The 20,964-nt window shown below is 45.6% G+C and overlaps 1 protein-coding gene across 3 annotated transcripts in view; it reads right to left on the bottom strand.

The window, feature by feature from the left end:
* Window positions 1-1,755: 1,755 nt before the first annotated feature.
* Window positions 1,756-20,964, bottom strand: part of mllt10 (MLLT10 histone lysine methyltransferase DOT1L cofactor) — a 62,207-nt gene continuing 42,998 nt past the window's right edge. For 2 of the 3 annotated variants that reach the window (XM_084152173.1, XM_084152174.1), the window contains 9 exons: window positions 16,406-16,560; window positions 8,499-8,616; window positions 7,243-7,324; window positions 5,184-5,383; window positions 4,851-5,000; window positions 4,722-4,759; window positions 4,292-4,569; window positions 3,985-4,066; window positions 1,756-3,537 (listed from right to left, as the gene is read on the bottom strand). In XM_084152173.1, the coding sequence (XP_084008299.1) occupies window positions 3,247-3,537; window positions 3,985-4,066; window positions 4,292-4,569; window positions 4,722-4,759; window positions 4,851-5,000; window positions 5,184-5,383; window positions 7,243-7,324; window positions 8,499-8,616; window positions 16,406-16,560 (1,394 nt within the window). In that variant the 3' untranslated portion in view covers window positions 1,756-3,246. Of the gene's footprint in view, window positions 3,538-3,984; window positions 4,067-4,291; window positions 4,570-4,694; window positions 4,760-4,850; window positions 5,001-5,183; window positions 5,384-7,242; window positions 7,325-8,498; window positions 8,617-16,405; window positions 16,561-20,964 lie in introns of all 3 variants that reach the window. The other variant, XM_084152172.1, reaches the window with a different exon arrangement.

The raw sequence follows: 20,964 nt of genomic DNA, 5'->3' as shown, positions 1-20,964 counted from the left end.
GTATTTGTTGCTTGATATAGAATGAGAGAGTAGGGGTAGAGGCCTTCTCCCCTCTCTCTAGCAAGCTCTCTCTTCCCATTCTCTGTGAGCCCTGGGCAGGCAGAGTGGCTGGGAAATCCCCCTGCTCTGGAAGAGGCCTGCTGGGGTTCAGGAGTGGACTACAGCGAGATGAAGATTAGGAAAAGAGAGGAGACAGAGAGAGATTAGTGTCAGATGGAAGCTTTGCATACTGTCTGTACTGTACATACACACACACTAACATCCTTCACTCAGTCGTATAGGTAAATAGCTAGAAAGGACATTAGAAGTCTGTGTGTGTATTGAGGGGAAGAAGTATAGGACAGAGTAGCCACAGAGAGTAGGAGTAGTAGTTCTAGGAAGAGATGAGTATGGAGAGGGGTAGGATGGGGGGATGGACAGAGGAGTGTCAGTTAGCAGAAGAATACAGGCTGTCTGTGTGTGAAGAGGGATGAGGGAGAATCCTGCTGCTTCTCCTCAGGACCATTATCCTACAGGAGAGGAACCTGTGGGGGGTATCCTATACACATAGGTCTGATCCCGTCAGCTGCTCCCAAAGGCTTCAGTGCTTTCCTCTCTTCTATTCTCCTCTCCTCTTTCCCTCTACCCTCTCCCCATACCCTTTCTCTTCTCCTCCCTCCCTTTTACTCTCCCTTTTTCCTCTCCTTTCCTCCGTTCCTGGCCCTAAACACCTCTGTCAGAGCGATCTGGTTCTATGCTGAACAGGAATCTTGGCCAGGCAGTTTTCAGTGGATCATCCCCCTCACGACACGCACACAGGATTAACCCCCTCACGACACCCATCCCATAATAATTTAAACCAAACTACAGCTGCTAATGGTTTTCCGCCGCACTCTTGAGTTATTCTAACTGGTAATTATATGATTAATTTGAATGACTAAATTGAATAACTCATTAGATGTTTAAATGAATTACTAAATGCATGTTTAATTATTACTTAGGACTTCTTTTGAGCTCTTCATCTGGACATTTTGGGCCAGTTTCCCGGTCCCAGATGAGCCTACTCCTGGACTAAAAAGCTCAATGGAGAATTGTGTGTGAACCTGCACCCCTGATGTTCTGGGGCTTAGTGTTTGACTTTTGATCAGGCACCTCGTTGGGCAGCATGGTTGTCCTCCCTTAGCTGTCCCCCCCCCCCCCCCCAGCTGTTCGGGAAGCAGTGGCTGCTGGGAGGTTATCAATGATGGACGCCAGCTCTGCTCACACTCCTGAAGGGGAATGCTGTGAATGGATTGAATGAGAGGGAGGAGAGGAGAAAGGGGTGATGTCGAGAAGAAAGACGGGGGAGGAGAGAAGGAAAGTGGTAGACAAGGAGGTAGGGAGGGGGCATGTTTAAACAGCCTGGACTTGAGTGACAGGGCTGATAGAGGGTGGGCGGAAGAGGGGGGTTGAAGAGTTGCTGGGGGGGCTGAGATGTGAGGGGTAAGTGAGCTTTTAATTTCCCCGAGCAGAAGCAGATGTAGCAGAATGGTACACACACACACCGCTAGGCAGCGGGAAGGCATCAGGGACAGGGGAGCACAGTGTGTTTGTGTGTGTGTGTGTGTTTGTTGGGGCAGGGGACCCTGGACCAGTATAAAATGGGCATGCAGAAACTGTTAAACACTAGAGAGAAGACGGCTAACGATAGAGAGCGAGAGTCAGTGTTTATCATCATTTCATCCGTCCAGAGATAGAGGTTACACAAAGAGAAACACACGTTATTAGACAGCAGGCTTAGAGGAGGTAGATCTGTTCTTTATTCAACCAAAGTGTAAAAATGCTGTTGACAAAAAGCACTTGAACAGGGCTGTTAATCAAGCTTTAACTGTCTTCCCACTAGCTACACTGTGACTCCTCATCTTTTCACCAACAGTCTCTTTCTTTCTTTATCCAGAACATATAATTATTTTGGTGTTTTGAAATACAAACATTTGAGGAGGTTTTATGATTTTTCAGTTGTACAAAATTGATCCAAACAAAAGTGAACACAGATGGAAACGTGGTGCCCAGAGGTGGCGTATAAAATGATGGTGCAAAACGAATAAAAACAACAAACCAATGTCCCTGCACATATAAAAATAAATTAATACTTTGTGTCCAGTCACCATCGCCTGTTGTCTGGTAAGATTTTCACACACAAAATTAGGCTTCATTGGCTATCCTTCACACCAACACGGCCAATCACAATCACTTATTTACACCCCACAGCCAATGAAAAATATATATTTATTTACACAAACGACGTCAAAACTGTGGCATTGAACCCACGCCCCTTCCCACAATAACAGCTATGTACACAATCACCACCACCAACCACCTCCATCCGCCAGTAGTTCAATCTAATCTCAATACACAACTTTTTTTCCCCCCATCAAAAATGTTTACAGCAAGATTTGGGTGTGAAACTTTAAACAGTAGTATAAAACAAATGTTTGAAGAACAGTGGGTACTTTGAAAATATAGCATCCTGTACCCATTATTACATAAACAAATGCTAAATAAATAAAAACAGAATTTATAAAGTTGGCTTCAGTATTTTGTGAACGCATCAAAATACATTTCCTGGCTTCCAGCTTCTCAGAATGTTGCATGATCTGTTGCCTGGTCAATGCAGCTTGACAGCCAGTAATATGGTGAGAATGGATGACTGACAGGTCGAGGAGCATGAGTAACCCCGCCCCCTCGGCCTTAGGCACTTGGGGAATGGACCCTGACTTGCCAGTCCTGACTGTTGTGGATTCCTATTGGCCGATGCTGAGGGTTGAGGGACCCTGATAGGCTGGTGTGTGAAGTAGGTAAAGCAGAAAGAGAGTCATAACAAGGCTTCCATGGCTGAGCGGTCAGTCAGTCTTACATTAGAGTGGTCTCTGGTTAGGTCTTATGCTGGTCCATACACTCAGACAGACAAGAGGTAACAGCAGTTACATGTCCAGTGCAGGACTCCTCCATCTCATAAAACTGTAAAATGTCATAGTTCCCAGACCTCATCTCTCCAGCAGAGCTATGAGTCATCAGTCAGCTGTGTTAGTGTCCTCATAGTTTTTGTAGTTTAAAGTAATTGTAGTTCTGTGGGCTAGCTTGTGTGCTGAACGCACAGTACTGATCAGAGTTCATATGATGGTGGAGACCCCTGAGAGATAGAGAGAGATGGATAGAGGAGAGACAGAGATAAAAAAAAAAGAGAGAGAATGAGCAACAGAAAGAGCAAGATTGCTGTTTTGTGGGTCAGGTCTTCTCCTGTCCAGTGACTCCTACAGCCTTCTCAGCCAGCCGGGGCTTCTGTGCAGTGGCGTGTGTGTGTGTGTCGGGGTGTGAGTGTGTGTGTGTGTGCAGTGCCAGGAAGGGGTTGGCGGTGATGGTGCCCTGGCCATGGGAGGAGGAAGGGAGGGAGGTGATTGGCAGCTGAGCGGAAGAGAGAGCGATGGAGGGAAGCTGGGAGGAGGAGGAGAGAGACTGGAGTTGGTGGAGGTCCTGTTGTTGCTGCATCAACTGGTACAATAACACCTGCTGCTGTTCCTGGAGGGAGGGGGAGGGGGAGGGGGAGGGGGAGGGGGAGGAAGAGGAAGAGAGAGAGGGGGAGGGGGAGGAAGAGAGAGAGGGGGAGGGGGAGGAAGAGAGAGAGGGGGAGGAAGAGAGAGAGGGGGAGGGGGAGGAAGAGAGAGAGGGGGAGGAAGAGAGAGAGGGGGAGGAAGAGAGAGAGGGGGAGGAAGAGAGAGAGGGGGAGGGGGAGGAAGAGAGAGAGGGAGAGGGGGAGGGGGAGGAAGAAAGAGAGGGAGGGGGAGGAAGAAAGAGAGGGAGGGGGAGGAAGAGAGAGAGGGAGGGGAGGAAGAGAGAGAGGGAGGGGAGGAAGAGAGAGAGGGAGGGGAGGAAGGGAGAATTAATCATGTGACCTTGGAACTCTGATAAATAAGCCTGCTGTGTTTAGTACAGTGGTGCTAGGTGTGTGTGTGTGTATGTGTTTACCGCAGAGGGCTGTGAAGACAGTAGCTGTTGTAGTTGGTGCTGGTGCAGTAAGAGCCTCTGCTGCTCAGACAAGGCACCCAACCTGAAAACACACAGACATATACACACACAGTTAGAAAACTACAACACACATACACTCTCTCCCCTGCTTTTAGCAGTAGCTGAGCTGCAGGAGAAAGTATAAGGGAATCAATTTGAAGCCAAAAACAGACAGACATTTCAATCAATGGAAGGACAGGCAGACAGAAAGACAGACTACCAGGTAGCCAGGCAGACAGACTCAGACAGACGTATGTAGTGTACCTACCTGTTGTTAATGGAGCTGGAGATGGGCAGAGTGGCGCTGGTTCCCGGTGCAGAGGTGTGTGTGTGAGTGTATGTGTGAGGGCTGGAGGTAGTCTGTATGACTCCGTTCAGAACCCCCACTACCCCCCCCATCCCTAGCCCCGCTCCCCCTCCCAGCATCATGGTTCCCATGGCAACCCCGTTGAGCTGAGGTGGCTGGGGGGGGCTGTGAGAGACGGAGGGGGGGGTGGACAGAGAAGAGGTAGATCCACCACTACTACGACCACACGACACGCTATCCTGAGAGAGAGAGAGAGAGAGAGAGAGAACTTTGTTAACCAGTATCTCCTATGCAATCTCTTACCATTCCAACAGCCCTCTGTAATGAGAGTATAACAACTAGTGTGCTAGCTGGGTTCACTCACTATGTGCTGGAGCTTCAACTGCCTTACCTGAGCAGGTATGGGTAGAGAGGAGTCACTCTTCACATCTGTAACACACAACATCACACAGGCAGGCAATGAGAGTGACAGTTTGTATGCGTGTTTGTTAGGGTGAGGCGGTAATAGGAGTGTGTGTACCTTGGGCAGCAGCAGTAGGAGTGAAAGGCACAGACAGCTGAGCTGACAGGAGCTGCAGTCGTTCTTTCTTCATGGTGAGAGTTTTAATCTGGTCCTCTAGACGCCTGTTCTCCTGCTGCAGCTGGTGGAGGGACTTCAACATCCCCAACACTACCACAGAGAGAGAGGGAGAGAGGAGAGGGAGAGAGTAGGAGAGAGGGAAGGAGTGACGGGGGGACGGGATGGGGGGGGGCACTATATTAAACCAATACAATTTAAGTATCCAAACAATGCAATGATAGGCGAGTAGATTATATTTGATGAATAAAGTAATGTACGTGTGTGTGAGCTCACCATCTCCCTGTGCTCCTTGCTGCAGTAGGAACTGTTGTCCGTCGCTCCACTGTCTCTCCAGCAGCTGTTCTATAGAGGTGGCCACCGGGGGTGCTGTGTCTCCTCCACCTCCCTGACCTGACCCTAGCCCCCCCAAACCCAACCCTGACCCCAACGACCCTGCTGGGTCATACCGGATCTGCAGCCCACCTAGAGGAGAACTGGAGGGAGAGCGGGAGGGGTGGGTGAGAGAGGAGGGTTGGGGGGGAGAGAGAAAAGGATATTAACAACCAAACATAACATCAATTTGTCCTTAAAGTGTGAGCTATTGAAAAGGGGGGAGAGAGAGAGAGAGAGAGGTGTGTGGTGGGCACCCACGGTGCAGTAAATCACTGAGTTTAGACTGATGAGTGAAAGAGAGAAATAAGATGGGGAGGAAAAAGAGAGAACTACACACAACGAAACCAAACAACTTATTGGAAAATTCAGCTAGTAAATGTTCTCCCCCTTATGGAGCAAAGGGAAGATAGCAGAATTAGGTTGCTGATAACATTCTGATTTGTTTCATCCTTCCAACAAAAAATCCCAATATGACATTTCACTTTTCATTTGCATTGTGGGAGAAATGTATATTTAATCTGAATTTGACCTAAGAAGTAAAGCGTTCGGAAAAGTGATGTCAAGAGAAGAACACACAAGTGAATACACAGCAGGAGTGAAGCCACTGTCCACATAAGACGGTAAAGACCCACATCATACAGAGTCCTATTGTTTTAGAAATATATTTTTGGCACTGAATAAAGCCAACTTACACTATATATACACAGGGTATGTGGACACCCCTTTAAACACACGCTATTCACCATAAAAACAGAGAAAAAGGCAAACTATCTTTGTAAAAAGATAAACGAGCAAAAAGAAACGCAAGCCCAGAGCTGAAGGACCTTTCCCACCATCACAGAGGAGAGATGGAAACACCTGCAGGGAGAGGAGAGATGGAAACGCCTGCAGGGGGAGGAGAGATGGAAACACCTGTAGGGGGAGGAGAGATGGAAACACCTGCAGGGGGAGGAGAGATGGAAACGCCTGCAGGGGGAGGAGAGATGGAAACGCCTGCAGGGGGAGGAGAGATGGAAACACCTGTAGGGGGAGGAGAGATGGAAACACCTGTAGGGGGAGGAGAGATGGAAACGCCTGCAGGGGGAGGAGAGATGGAAACGCCTGCAGGGGGAGGAGAGATGGAAACACCTGTAGGGGGAGGAGAGATGGAAACACCTGTAGGGGGAGGAGAGATGGAAACACCTGTAGGGGGAGGAGAGATGGAAACGCCTGCAGGGGGAGGAGAGATGGAAACACCTGCAGGGGGAGGAGAGATGGAAACGCCTGCAGGGGGAGGAGAGATGGAAACACCTGCAGGGAGAGGAGAGATGGAAACACCTGTAGGGGGAGGAGAGATGGAAACACCTGCAGGGAGAGGAGAGATGGAAACACCTGCAGGGGGAGGAGAGATGGAAACACCTGCAGGGAGAGGAGAGATGGAAACACCTGCAGGGAGAGGAGAGATGGAAACGCCTGCAGGGGGAGGAGAGATGGAAACACCTGCAGGGAGAGGAGAGATGGAAACACCTGCAGGGGGAGGAGAGATGGAAACGCCTGCAGGGGGAGGAGAGATGGAAACGCCTGCAGGGGGAGGAGAGATGGAAACGCCTGCAGGGGGAGGAGAGATGGAAACGCCTGCAGGGGGAGGAGAGATGGAAACGCCTTTCGGGGGGGGGGGGGGGGATAGAAACGTCTTTGGAGGGGAGAGATAGAAACGCATTTAGGTGGAGGGAGAGATAGAAACGCCTTTATGGGGGGGGGGAGAGAGAGGGAAAGAGACCAGAAAGAGTGTTTGTGGGAGGGAGAGAGAGAAACCCACACACATAAGAGGCCAGCAGAGGGGAAGAGAAGAGAGGAGAGGAGAGGAGAGGGGGATGGGCAGAGATTTTTTTGTGTGGAATGTAAATAAGGGCTCACTGGTAATAGGGGGAGTGTGTGTGTGCTCACTGGGTAAAAGGGAAAAATGTGTGTGTGTACTTACCGCGGACAGAGGGTGGTCTTGGGAGAGACTCGTCTGGAGAAGCCCGGAGCTCCAATGCTGTTTCCATCTCCTACCTCCTGATCTATACACACACACAAACAGTAAACAACACACTTACCACACTGTGATTGCGTCTCTCTCTCTCTCTCTCTCTCACACACACTTTCTCTCGCCATCTCTCTCTTCTCCCTCCAGGCCAGACGTCTCTTTTCATTTTCCTCTGCCAGAGTAATAAATCACACACACACACCAGCATGCACACACACACACCAGCATGCACACACACACACACCAGCATGCACACACACACACACACACCAGCATGCACACACACACACCAGCATGCACACACACACACCAGCATGCACACACACACACCAGCATGCACTCGCCTCCACTTAAGAAAGTCAATCTTAACTCCGATTTTACCCCCTTCCCCTCTTTTCTTTTCCTTTATTTTGAACCCTTTCCATACTTCTACCAGCAGCCCGTCATTCAAAAGCACAAACACGCCCACGGTCAGTTGCAATATGGTTAACCCCTAGAGATAAGGGAGGACCAATGGCTGCAGGTGGTACTGAAACACCAGGAAACACTTTATTCCCCACTTTTCTCCTGCTCCTCCCCCTTCAGCCCGCTCCCCCCCCTTTCCTCCCACTCCTCTCCCTTATTCCCGCCCCTCCCCCTTTTCTCCCACTCCTCTCCCTTCATCATCCCACCCCTCCCCCTTTTCTCCCACTCCTCTCCCTTCATCCCGCCCCTCCCCCTTCATTCCGCCCCTCCCCCTTCCCCCCCCCTTCAGCCAGCTCCTCCCCCTTTTCACCCACCCCTCCCCCTTCATCCCGCCCGCCCCTCCCCCTTTCTCCCACTCCTCCCCCTTCCTCCCCCCTTTCTCCCACTCCTCCCCCTTTTCTCCCGCTCCTCCCCCTTCCTCCCGCTCCTCTCCCTTTTCTCCCGCTCCTCCCCGTTCCTCCCGCTCCTCCCCGTTCCTCCCGCTCCTCTGCCTTCATCCCGCTCCTCCCCCTTTTCTCCCTCTCCTCACCCCTTTTTCCTCACGACCTCCACAAGCACACCACCTTCACCACCCACTCACTAAGTGCTGTATGTGTGTATGCATGTGAGTGTGTGATGTAACCTGAGCAGTGGGTCAGTGGGTGTTGTGATCTCTGAACCCTCTGTAGACCATGGAGCGTGATCTATCCATGATCAAACACACACACACGCACACACACACTCACACACACGTTGGTGCCAACCTGCGGGGGAAGCCTGAGACTGTGCGATGAGAGCAGCCATGGCAGAGTTGGGGTTGAGTCGGTTTCCAAACATGTGGGAGGGAGCCATGTTGAACACTGGACCTGGTAACCCACTCACCTACAGGGGAGAAAGAGAGACTCAGTTACAATACATGTAGGATGACTGGATGGAGTTGGTAACATAAGGGGAGACGCACACACACCCACTTCCTTATTTCAATTTGCAACGCACGCACACACACTGTGCTTGGAGTAGCTCCAAGTCCTCTATATGTAGTAAATAGGCGTGATATCCTGCTTCCCTGGGCCCCCTCTCCGCTCAACTATGTATGGGAGGTGGGGGTCAGGGAGTGTGTATGTGGGGGGTGGGAGTTGGAGTTGGAGGGTGATTGGTGGAATTAGAGTATGACCGCCCCCCACCCCCCTTCTCCTCCATGGTGCCTGTCAGATCACATCACAGTAGAGGAGACAGAGAAGGGAGGGGGGGAAGGGGCAGAGAGGGGGACAACTGGGCAAATAGAAAGAGAAAAAGAAGAGAGGTGGAAAATAGAAGCCCCTGCTCATTTGGAAGGTGGACGGGCTAAGAGTTCAGGGGTCAGAGATGGGGGGCGTAGCTGGAGTGGTTCATGATGTTCTATGGAACGATATGAAACATGAGCCCATAAAAAACTTAGGGCTGGCACAATTACCGGTACAGTATAACTGTGTAAACGACAATTATGGATGAAGACAGTCATGAAAATAGAATCGCCTTCATAACCGTAAAAATAATCAAGTATATATTTTGTTTTTAGGTGTGTGTGGAAAGAACAGCTGACTGAAGGCAATCGTGCGGTTGAGTCCGTTTCTGCCTTAACATGGACTCTACAGTAACATGGACTGTATAACTTGATGAAACTTTGTTGCTCCTTGCTGAAACAAGCAAGGTGTTGTAGCAAACAAGTCTTTGGTTGCCAAGGAAATGCCTCCCCTCCCTGCAGCAGCAGTCAGGAGTGGAGAAAATGTGTTTAGAAAAAAACGAGGGCTGTCCAACTAAACAAAATCTTGGTCGACCGAGAGCCATCTGTTCTTTCGACCAATCGATTGGTGGAAAAACGTGTGTTGTTCCATATATAGACACATCCTATGTGTTTTAATCACATTTCAATTTATAAAGCCAGGCACATGTAACAGTTAGGCTGTTGATTATAGACCTAATTAAGTTGGGGTTTCCTCTCCTCACTTTTCTTAGACAATTAAGGCAAGGGCTGTTTTCTCGTCTCCTAACTCCGCCGCATTGTTCTCAACACCAATATGCTGGGTAACTTTGCTATTATGCACATAGCATACAGTGGGGAGAACAAGTATTTGATACACTGCCGATTTTGCAGGTTTTCCTACTTACAAAGCATGTAGAGGTCTGTAATTTTTATCATAGGTACACTTCAACTGTGAGAGACAGAATCTAAAACAAAAATCCAGAAAATCACATTGTATGATTTTTAAGTAATTACTTTGCATTTTATTGCATGACATAAGTATTTGATCACTTACCAACCAGTAAGAATTCCGGCTCTCACAGACCTGTTAGTTTTTCTTTAAGAAGCCCTCCTGTTCTCCACTCATTACCTGTATTAACTGCACCTGTTTGAACTCGTTACCTGTATAAAAGACACCTGTCCACACACTCAATCAAACAGACTCCAACCTCTCCACAATGGCCAAGACCAGAGAGCTGTGTAAGGACATCAGGGATAAAATTGTAGACCTGCACAAGGCTGGGATGGGCTACAGGACAATAGGCAAGCAGCTTGGTGAGAAGGCAACAACTGTTGGCGCAATTATTAGAAAATGGAAGAAGTTCAAGATGACGGTCAATCACCCTCGGTCTGGGGCTCCATGCAAGATCTCACCTCGTGGGGCATCAATGATCATGAGGAAGGTGAGGGATCAGCCCAGAACTACACGGCAGGACCTGGTCAATGACCTGAAGAGAGCTGGGTCCACAGTCTCAAAGAAAACCATTAGTAACACACTACGCCGTCATGGATTAAAATCCTGCAGCGCACGCAAGGTCCCCCTGCTCAAGCCAGCGCATGTCCAGGCCCGTCTGAAGTTTGCCAATGACCATCTGGATGATCCAGAGGAGGAATGGGAGAAGGTCATGTGGTCTGATGAGACAAAAATTGAGCTTTTTGGTCTAAACTCAACTCGCCATGTTTGGAGGAAGAAGAAGGATGAGTACAACCCCAAGAACACCATCCCAACCGTGAAGCATGGAGGTAGAAACATCATTCTTTGGGGATGCTTTTCTGCAAAGGGGACAGGACGACTGCACCGTATTGAGGGGAGGATGGATGGGGCCATGTATCGCAAGATCTTGGCCAACAACCTCCTTCCCTCAGTAAGAGCATTGAAGATGGGTCGTGGCTGGGTCTTCCAGCATGACAACGACCCGAAACACACAGCCAGGGCAACTAAGGAGTGGCTCCGTAAGAAGCATCTCAAGGTCCTGGAGTGGCCTAGCCAGTCTCCAGACCTGAACCCAATAGAACATCTTTGGAGGGAGCTGAAAGTCCGTATTGCCCAACGACAGCCCCAAAACCTGAAGGATCTGGAGAAGGTCTGTATGGAGGAGTGGGCCAAAATCTCTGCTGCAGTGTGTGCAAACCTGGTCAAGACCTACAGGAAACGTATGATCTCTGTAATTGCAAACAAAGGTTTCTGTACCAAATATTAAGTTCTGCTTTTCTGATGTATCAAATACTTATGTCATGCAATAAAATGCAAATTAATTACTTAAAAATCATACAATGTGATTTTCTGGATTTTTGTTTTAGATTCCGTCTCTCACAGTTGAAGTGTACCTATGATAAAAATTACAGACCTCTACATGCTTTGTAAGTAGGAAAACCTGCAAAATCGGCAGTGTATCAAATACTTGTTCTACCCACTGTATGTATATACACACACACACTCACACACTACCGTTCAAAAGTTTGGGGTCACTTAGAAATGTCCTTGTTTTCGAAAGAAAAGCAATTTTTTTTGTCCATTAAAATAACATCAAATTGATCAGAAATACAGTGTAGACATTGTTAATGTTGTAAATGGCTGATTTTTTAAGGAATATCTACATAGGCGTACAGAGGCCCATTATCAGCAACCATCAGTCCTGTGTTCCAATGGCACGTTGTGTTTGCTAATCCAAGTTTATCATTTTAAAAGGCTAATTGATTATTAGAAAACCCGTTTGCAATTATGTTAGCACAGCTGAAAACTGTTGTGCTGATTAAAGAAGCAATAAAACTGGCCTTCTTGAGACTAGTTGAGTATATGGAGCATCAGCAATTGTGGGTTCGATTACAGGCTCAAAATGGCCAGAAACAAATAACTTTCTTCTGAAACTCGTCAGTCTATTCTTGTTCTGAGAAATGAAGGCTATTCCATGCGAGAAATTGCCAAGAAACTGAAGATCTCGTACAACGCTGTGTACTACTCCCTTCAAAGAACAGCGCAAACTGTCTCTAACCAGAATAGAAAGAGGAGTGGGAGGCCCGGTGCACAACTGAGCAAGAGGACAAATACATTAGAGTGTCTAGTTTGAGAAACAGCTACCTCACAGGTCCTCAACTGGCAGCTTCATTAAATAGTACCCGCAAAACACCAGTCTCAACGTCAACAGTGAAGAGGCGACTCCGGGATGCTGACCTTCTAGGCAGAGTTGCAAAGAAAAACACATATCTCAGACTGGCCAATAAAAAGAAAAGATTAAGATGGGCAGTCTGAGATATGGCTTTTTCTTTGCAACCCTGCCTAGAAGGTCAGCATCCCGGAGTCGCCTCTTCACTGTTGACGTTGCGACTGGTGTTTTGCGGGTACTATTTAATGAAGCTGCCAGTTGAGGACCTGTGAGGCGTCTGTTTTTCAAACTAGACACTAATGTATTTGTCCTCTTGCTCAGTTGTGCACCGGGGCCTCCCACTCCTCTTTCTATTCTGGTTAGAGCCAGTTTGCGCTGTTCTGTGAAGGGAGTAGAGTACAGTCATGGTCAAAAGTTTTGAGAATGACACAAATATAAATTTTCACAGTCTGCTGCCTCAGTTTTTATGATGGCAATTTGCATATATTCCAGAATGTTATGAAGAGTGATCAGATGAATTGCAATTAATTGCAAAGTCCCTCTTTGCCATGAAAATAAACTTAATCCCCAAAAAACATTTCCACTGCATTTCAGCCTTGCCACAAAAGGACCAGCTGACATCATGTCAGTGGTTCTCTCGTTAACACAGGTGAGAGTGTTGACGAGGACAAGGCTGGAGATCACTCTGTCATCCTGATTGAGTTAGAATAACAGAATGGAAGCTTTAAAAGGAGGGTGGTGCTTGATATCATTGTTCTTCCTGTTATCCATGGTTACCTGCAAGGAAACACGTGCAGTCATCATTGCTTTGCACAAAAAGGGCTTCACAGGCAAGGATATTGCTGCTAGTAAGATTGCACCTAAATCAACCATTTATCGGATCATCAAGATATTCAAGGAGAGAGGTTCAATTGTTGTGAAGAAGGCTTCAGGGCGCCCAAGATTGTCCAGCAAGCGCCAGGACCGTCTCCTAAAGTTGATTCAGCTGCGGGATCGGGGCACCGCCAGTGCACAGCTTTCTCAGGAATGGCAGCAGGCAGGTGCGAGTGCATCTGTATGCACAGTGAGGCAAAGACTTTTGGTGGATGGCCTGGTGTCAAGAAGGGCAGCGAGGAAGCCACTTCTCTCCAGGAAAAACATCAGGGACAGACTGATATTCTGCAAAAGGTACAGGGATTGGACTGCTGAGGACTGGGGTAAAGTCATTTTCTCTGATGAATCCCCTTTCCGATTGTTTGGGGCATCTGGAAAAAAGCTTGTCCGGAGAAGACAAGGTGAGCGCTACCATCAGTCCTGTGTCATGCCAACAGTAAAGCATCCTAAGACCATTCATGTGTGGGGTTGCTTCTCAGCCAAGGGAGTGGGCTCACTCACAATTTTGCCTAAGAACACAGCCATGAATAAAGAATGGTACCAACACATCCTCCGAGAGCAACTTCTCCCAACCATCCAATAACAGTTTGGTGACGAACAATGCCTTTTCCAGCATGATGGAGCACCTTGCCATAAGGCAAAAGTGATAACTAAGTGGCTCGGGCTTAATCCCATTGAGAACTTGTGGTCAATCCTCAAGAGGCGGGTGGACAAACAAAAACCCATAAATTCTGACAAAGTCCAAGCATTGATTATGCAAGAACGGGCTTCCAGGATGTGGCCCAGAAGTTAATTGACAGCATGCCAGGGCGGATTGCAGAGGTCTTGAAAAAGAAGGGTCAACACTGCAAATATTGACCCTTTGCATAAACTTCATGTAATTGTCAATAAAAGCCTTTGACACATGGAATGCTTGTAATTATACTTCAGTATACCATAGTAACATCTGACAAAAATACCTAAAAACACTGAAGCAGCAAACTTTGTGAAGACCCATACTTGTGTAATTCTCAAAATGTTTGACCATGACTGTACACAGCGTTGTACGAGATCTTCAGTTTCTTGTCAATTTCTCGCATGGAATAGCCTTCATTTCTCAGAACAAGAATAGACTGACGAGTTTCAGAAGAAAGTTGTTTCTGGCCATTTTGAGCCTGTAATCGAACCCACAATTGCTGATGCTCCATATACTCAACTAGTCTCAAGAAGGCCAGTTTTATTGCTTCTTTAAATCAGCACAACAGTTTTCAGCTGTGCTAACATAATTGCAAAAGGGTTTTCTAATGATCAATTAGCCTTTTAAAATTATAAACTTGGATTAGCAAACACAACGTGCCATTGGAACACAGGACTGATGGTTGCTGATAATGGGCCTCTGTACGCCTATGTAGATATACCATTAAAAAAATCAGCCGTTTCCAGCTACAATAGCCATTTACAACATTAACAATGTCTACACTGTATTTCTGATCAATTTGATGTTATTTTAATGAACAAAAAAATTGCTTTTCTTTCGAAAACAAGGACATTTCTAAGTGACCCCAAACTTTTGAACGGTAGTATATACACAGCTCTGGAAAAAATTAAGAGACCACTGCAAAATTATCAGTTTCTCTGGTTTTACTATTTATAGGTATGTGTTTGGGTAAAAATAACATTTTTGTTTTATTCTATAAACTACTGACAACATTTCTCCCAAATTCCAAATAAAAATATTGTCATTTAGAGCATTTATTTGCAGAAAATGACAACTGGTCAAAATAACAAAAAAGATGCAGTGTTGTCAGACCTCGAATAATGCAAAGAAAATAAGTTCATGTTCATTTTTAAACAACACAATACTAATGTTTTAACTTAGGAAGAGTTCAGAAATCAATATTTGGTGGAATAACCCTGATTTTCAATCACTGCTTTCATGCGTCTTGGCATGCTCTCCACCAGTCTTTCACATTGATGTTGGGTGACTTTATGCCACTCCTGGCGCATAAATTCAAGCAGCTCGGCTTTGTTTGATGGCTTGTGACCATCCATCTTCCTCTTGATCACATTCCAGAAGTTTTCAATGGGGTTTAGGTCTGGAGATTGGGCTGGCCATGACAGGGTCTTGATCTGGTGGTCCTCCATCCACACCTTGATTGACCTGGCTGTGTGGCATGACGCATTGTCCTGCTGGAAAAACCAATCCTCAGAGTTGGGGAACAATGTCAGAGCAAAAGGAAGCACGTTTTCTTCCAGGACAACCTTGTACTGGCTTGATTCATGCGTCCTTCACAAAGACAAATCTGCCCGATTCCAGCCTTGCTGAAGCACCCCCAGATCATCACCGATCCTCCACCACATTTCACAGTGGGTGTGAGACGCTGTGGCTTGTAGGCCTCTCCAGGTCTCTGTCTAACCATTAGACGACCAGGTGTTGGGCAAAGCTGAAAATTGGACTCATCAGAGAAGATGACCTTACTCCAGTCCTCTACGGTCCAATCCGTATGGTCTTTTGCAACCCTCAGCCTGGCTCTTCTTTGCTTCTCATTGATGAAGGGCTTTTTTCTAGCTTTGCACGACTTCAGCCCTGCCCCTAGGAGCCTGTTTCGAACTGTCCTCGCCGTGCACTTCACCCCAGCTGCCGTTTGCCATTATTTTTGTAGGTCACTTGATGTCATCCTACAGTTGTTGAGTGACATTTGAATGAGTTGGCGGTCATCCCGGTCAGTAGAGTCGTTTTCGCCCTCTGCCGGTCTGTAGCTTTGTTGTCCCCAATGTCTGCTGCTTGACCTTGTTCTTATGAACCGCCGTCTTTGAAATTTTAAGGATGAAAGCAACCTGACGCTCACTGTATCCCTCTGCCAGTAAAGCCAGAATTGAACCCTTCTTTTCCTCACTCAAAACTTTCCTTTTCAACTCTTTTGGCATGGTCAATATTTATTTTTTGATTAATATTACTTTTGAGGTACTATTAGCACTGTTTTTACCATCCAGCTGATCCTATTGCAAGAGAATAGTGATGACCACAGCAGTGGTTTTTATACTTTTCCTCATTAAATAAGATTTGGTTCAGGTGAACACCTAATCAGTACCTAATTCAGTAGAATGAGGTGTGCCTGTGTTGGAATTCAACAGACACTGGAATGGAATGGCTGTCATACATGTAGAGATGCTGATTTAGGAAAAATGTGCAGTGGTCTCTTTTTTTTATTTTTATATATATATTATTTTTTTTTACAGTGACCGCGGGCATTTGGCTGCCCAATAACCATCATCCAAAATTCCAAGACTGTCACAGCCCTAAAAACTCCTCTGTCATCCTTTTCTAAACCTATTTAAACTTAATTTAACTAGTATGTCTCTGACAGTAACGTTGATCTGACTCTGTTCAGTACAGGCCTAGTCTGTGTGTGTGGTGTGTGTATGTACTCACATGGGGGGATGCTGTGTTGGTCATGGGGGCTGTGGCAGTGAAGGGGGTGGGAGGAGCTAGGGAGGGCGTCGGCTGTTGCTGTGGCAACTCAGAGTTAGCTCCACTCATAGAAGCAGGTCCCGCCCCTGACGACACGTCACCACTGGAGAACGCACCTACAAGGATTGACATCACCGTCATCATCATACCTTTTATTATCATCATCATCATCATCACTATAAATCCTTTTTCATAATCGTAAAATAAACTCATCATTGTCTCGTGTTTATATGAGTTGTATGCAGTACAGTAGTGAGTGTGTGTATGGTACCATTAACGAGTGGGCTGGACCAAATCAACAACACATTCTCACACATGCCAGGGGTAGGCAACTAGATTCAACCGCAGGCTGATTTTTGTTGGAGTGGATGGTTAGGGGGCCGGAATATAAAAATTAGAATTTGTACACCGCAAATTGACCACACCTAGGCCCAAAAAGAGACTGCCTTTGAAAATAACAATAATTGCATACCTTAAATACATTAAGACACAATCATATGTCTCTTTTTTTAAGCGTGGGAATACTTGGGAACAGATTTCCTAAAATATTTTTTAAATATTTTTTTTATAGCTGAAAACAAAAAACTACGGGCCGGTTTTGGCCCATGGCTGCCTGTTGCCGACCCCTGCTGTACACAAACACACAACCACATATTAAAAACACACCCGCACACACACAGGCATACACACACACACACACAGTAGGTGGCCTGTCCTGCCACTGACCCAGAATAACAAGCAGAAATCTGATGACTCACACGTTGTTCTAACACACACAGCTTTTCATACTGGGGGGAAAGGGGAAGGCTCCATTCATATTCATGTTACTCCCCCATCACATGCCCTCTATCTGTTAAGTTGTTGCTGCTGCTGTTTTATTGATTTCACACACACACACACACACACACACACACACACACACACACACACACACACCCCATAACCGGTATAAACTCTGCCCCTGCCCCTTAGTGACCTCTAGGGAGGAGGGGTGAGAGGCCCCCCTCACCCCACAAAAGGCTGAATGGCTGTGGGCAGCACACATTCACTAGAGGAACAAGAGTGCTTTGTGCCTGAGAGAGAGAGAGAGAGCGAGAGGGAGAAGGAAGGAAAACGAGAGATCATGTACTGCAGAAACTCCAAGACTACTCCTCAGGTCATTCAAACACAATAGAACACAGCTCATAACCTATGCAATATTGTTGAAAAAACAATCCACAATTACCAGATATTAATGTTAAAATCAGACTACACTGACTAAATTACACTACTTCATCTGATGCCATCTTAAATTATATACAAATCTAACATTATTACAAGCCAGTCTTGTAATTGAAAATTCAAAAAATGGGGTAGACATTGCTACCCTTACCCTATTGCTATCCATATCCCAAAGCTATCCTCCATTTACTACTGAGCCAATAAATTAATGGTGGGGTTACATTTATCATGTCTACACAGGAATACATATGCTTTTATGGCCTCTAGTTAATCATCAACAACACAGAATAAAGGATGGATGGGTGGGTGGGTGTGTGTGTGTGTGTTCACGTTTTACTATACTTGTGAGTACCAGAACTCCTCACAAGAATAGTAAACCAACTAAAATTCAGAGAAGAAGTGAGGACATTTTGCCGGTCCTCACTTGTAAAAAAGCAATTTTAGGCTTAGGGGTTAGGTTTAGGAGTTAGGGTTAAGGAGAATAGTCCTCACAAGTATAGTAAGACATAGCTCTGTGCGTGTGTGTGTGGACCAGCCCCATTGGCGTAGGACTGTCCAATCGGTAATCAATCAAAGTGATCAATAAGGACTTAACAACATCACCATTCCTCACCCCTCTATATATCCCCCCCCTCCCCGGAAACCCCTCACCCCTACTAACCCCCCCTCAGCCCCTCACCCATCCTCCTCAGGCCCGGGACCACCACGTCTCAGCCTCCAATAACGTGTGTGTGTGTGTGTGTGTGTGTGTGTCAGGGTTTCTGTTAGGAAAATGTAACGCCTTACAATGTGACCGGGAAGATTTTCATTTACCGGCCATTTGAGATATTTACCGGACCCATATGCATTGGGTGCATAACCCATTAGGGCATCCACCCACGGTGCTCAGAATGACAGAAATCACATTTTGATTACGGAAATGCATCTTAACAGAACATGCAACTCATGTAATGAAGCAGCCAATAAAACGTCATTTTCAAACGTTTGCCAAAATGCAATTTGTGGGAAAACACACCATTCTAAACAGCGCACCTGATAGAAGTTCCATATATGACAGAGATTAATATTTCTGTTAGAAACTTAGAAAGAGTGGGAATCTAAAGATGCAACAACTAGGATGGGTTGCTAATATGAGTAGGATTCAGCCTTTGGCTTTTGGACAACGAAAGAAAGTTGATCAGGGCATAAAATAAACACCCGCCAAAATCGGGTAGATTTAGGTATTGGCGAGTAAGAATGTCTATTTCAGCACCCACTTTGGCGGGTGGTCAATTTGCAGGGCTCTACAGTGCGAGCATTCAATTCGCGAATAAAAATGGTCAAAAATCAAGCATAAGCAAATTAGAGTTAGAGTTACAAAAATGCTGCAATAGCTGTTTTCAAAGTATTTCTGCTGTTTTGTTTCACAGCTACTAATTGCACAAATAAATTATAATCCTATGTCCCACCTCTCGCAGCAACACTGCCTGGCAGGGGAGCTGAGCTCACTGAGTGAAGTGCGAAGTGCTGAGAGATTCATTTGGAGGCGTTGCACACAGGCAAAAGTTGGTCTAATTTGACTTTGTCCTCATGTTTCTTGGCTATTTACATTGTTTTGTTCACAAGCTCGGTTGTTTTTCAAATGTTAGTTTGAGTCTGCTGCTTCAACTGATAGCAAAGAGTACACAGACATGACTCAAGTAGCCCCGTTACAGGCCCTGATATTTTGATTAAAAAGACTTGAGGTCACAAAAAATTTAATGAAATTCAGCAATATACCACATCACTTCTTCCTAATACATTTCTTGTTTTAGAAAAAAAATGTAATTATTTTCATCTACCTTCCACAGTGGCTGGTGGACCCAAAATAAAATGTTAGGCCCTGGTTCATATGAAAACCAATAGAACAGGAGAGAAATGGCATAGCAGTGAGTCCAATAGGGAAGTAAATGGAAATAAATTTGCCAAAATTATATAATTACTCCTGTCTATACAGAAATAAAATACTTCAAAATACTTCACCAGAAAGCATGACAGCTACAGAGGAATTGATGATCATTAGTTTATTTTAAATTATTGAGTTTCGGCTGTCAGTGAAAAGCATAACAAATGTGAAGATAATGTGTCTTGAGCATAAGTTAAAATCTTGAGACAAGAAGGGGAGGGGTGTGTGGTGAAGATATAGGCGAGTCTCTCTCCAGAATGGCTCAGCTGTCTCCCGCCAATTCTTGCGCATTCATTGTTTCATTGTGTGAATTGTTTGCCCTTTCATACATTTTTATTTTATTTTTTTACATAAATTCCCCATTACGTCACCAGTAGTAAATGTAACGTTAATTCCCGTCATTTGGTTACATTAATTTCTGTTAATGCAAGTATTAATTACAGTCATTTACCGTTCTCATTCTCGGACTGGAAACGCTGTTTGCGGAGTTCACAACCCGCTATACTTGTGAGAAACAAGTTTTGGTTTATTTCATAACCATCATTTACGAGATTTGTACATTTTTTCATTGTTAGGAGTGCTCCATGTGAGCAATGAGCATGTATCTGTTTTCTCTGTCCTGATAATGTTGAACGAGCGCGCACACCTGAGCACGCATAGAATTACCTGGCCTGCTGCGCAGAAATGTAGGAAACTGTTTTTATTTTAATATCCATTGCGAATGATAATTTAAATGTAAATTATATATTAACTATAGTTCCTCACAATAAGCTATTTGAAAAATCTTTCCAACAATCTCCCCCTCAATAATCACAAATCCTCAGTGTTACATTGGCCTATAGGCTAAGAGTTCCATGCACTAATTACTTTAGCCATCAATGAATCACGGTGTATCAACGCGTCCATATGGTGGAGGCTGGTGATCTCGCATTAGTTGACTTTTAACTTTGAGATTTTTATCATTTTAATTCAGAATTTTATAATTAACCACGTGACAATGATTTTGAGAAACGAAAACGTTATTATTGAAATGAATCTGTTCCACAAAAAAATGCGCATATGAAAATCATAACTGGCACGCAGAATGGTAGAAATAATAATAATAATATGCCATTTAGCAGACGCTTTTATCCAAAGCATGGTAGGAACAATTTCAAGCTTCCCCAACATGAAAACTCACGCGCCGCCTATTAAGTCTTTATTAAATAATTGCCCCCACGTTTCCATGGTCGGATTTTGCCTATAGGCTACTTTGAAGCAAGGTAAGACATGCCTCATAATATTAAAAAAAACACACAAAAAACACAAGAAATAGAAATAAGGACAACGGGAGAAAGTAAGAAGCTATATACAGGGTCAGTTCCAGGGTCAGAAG

The sequence above is a fragment of the Coregonus lavaretus genome, assembly GCF_964263955.1.
Source record: "Coregonus lavaretus genome assembly, chromosome: 34".
Classification (NCBI taxonomy): Eukaryota; Metazoa; Chordata; class Actinopteri; order Salmoniformes; family Salmonidae; genus Coregonus; species Coregonus lavaretus.
Note: the sequence above shows the minus strand (reverse complement) of the source record. Positions and strands in the feature narration are given on the sequence as shown.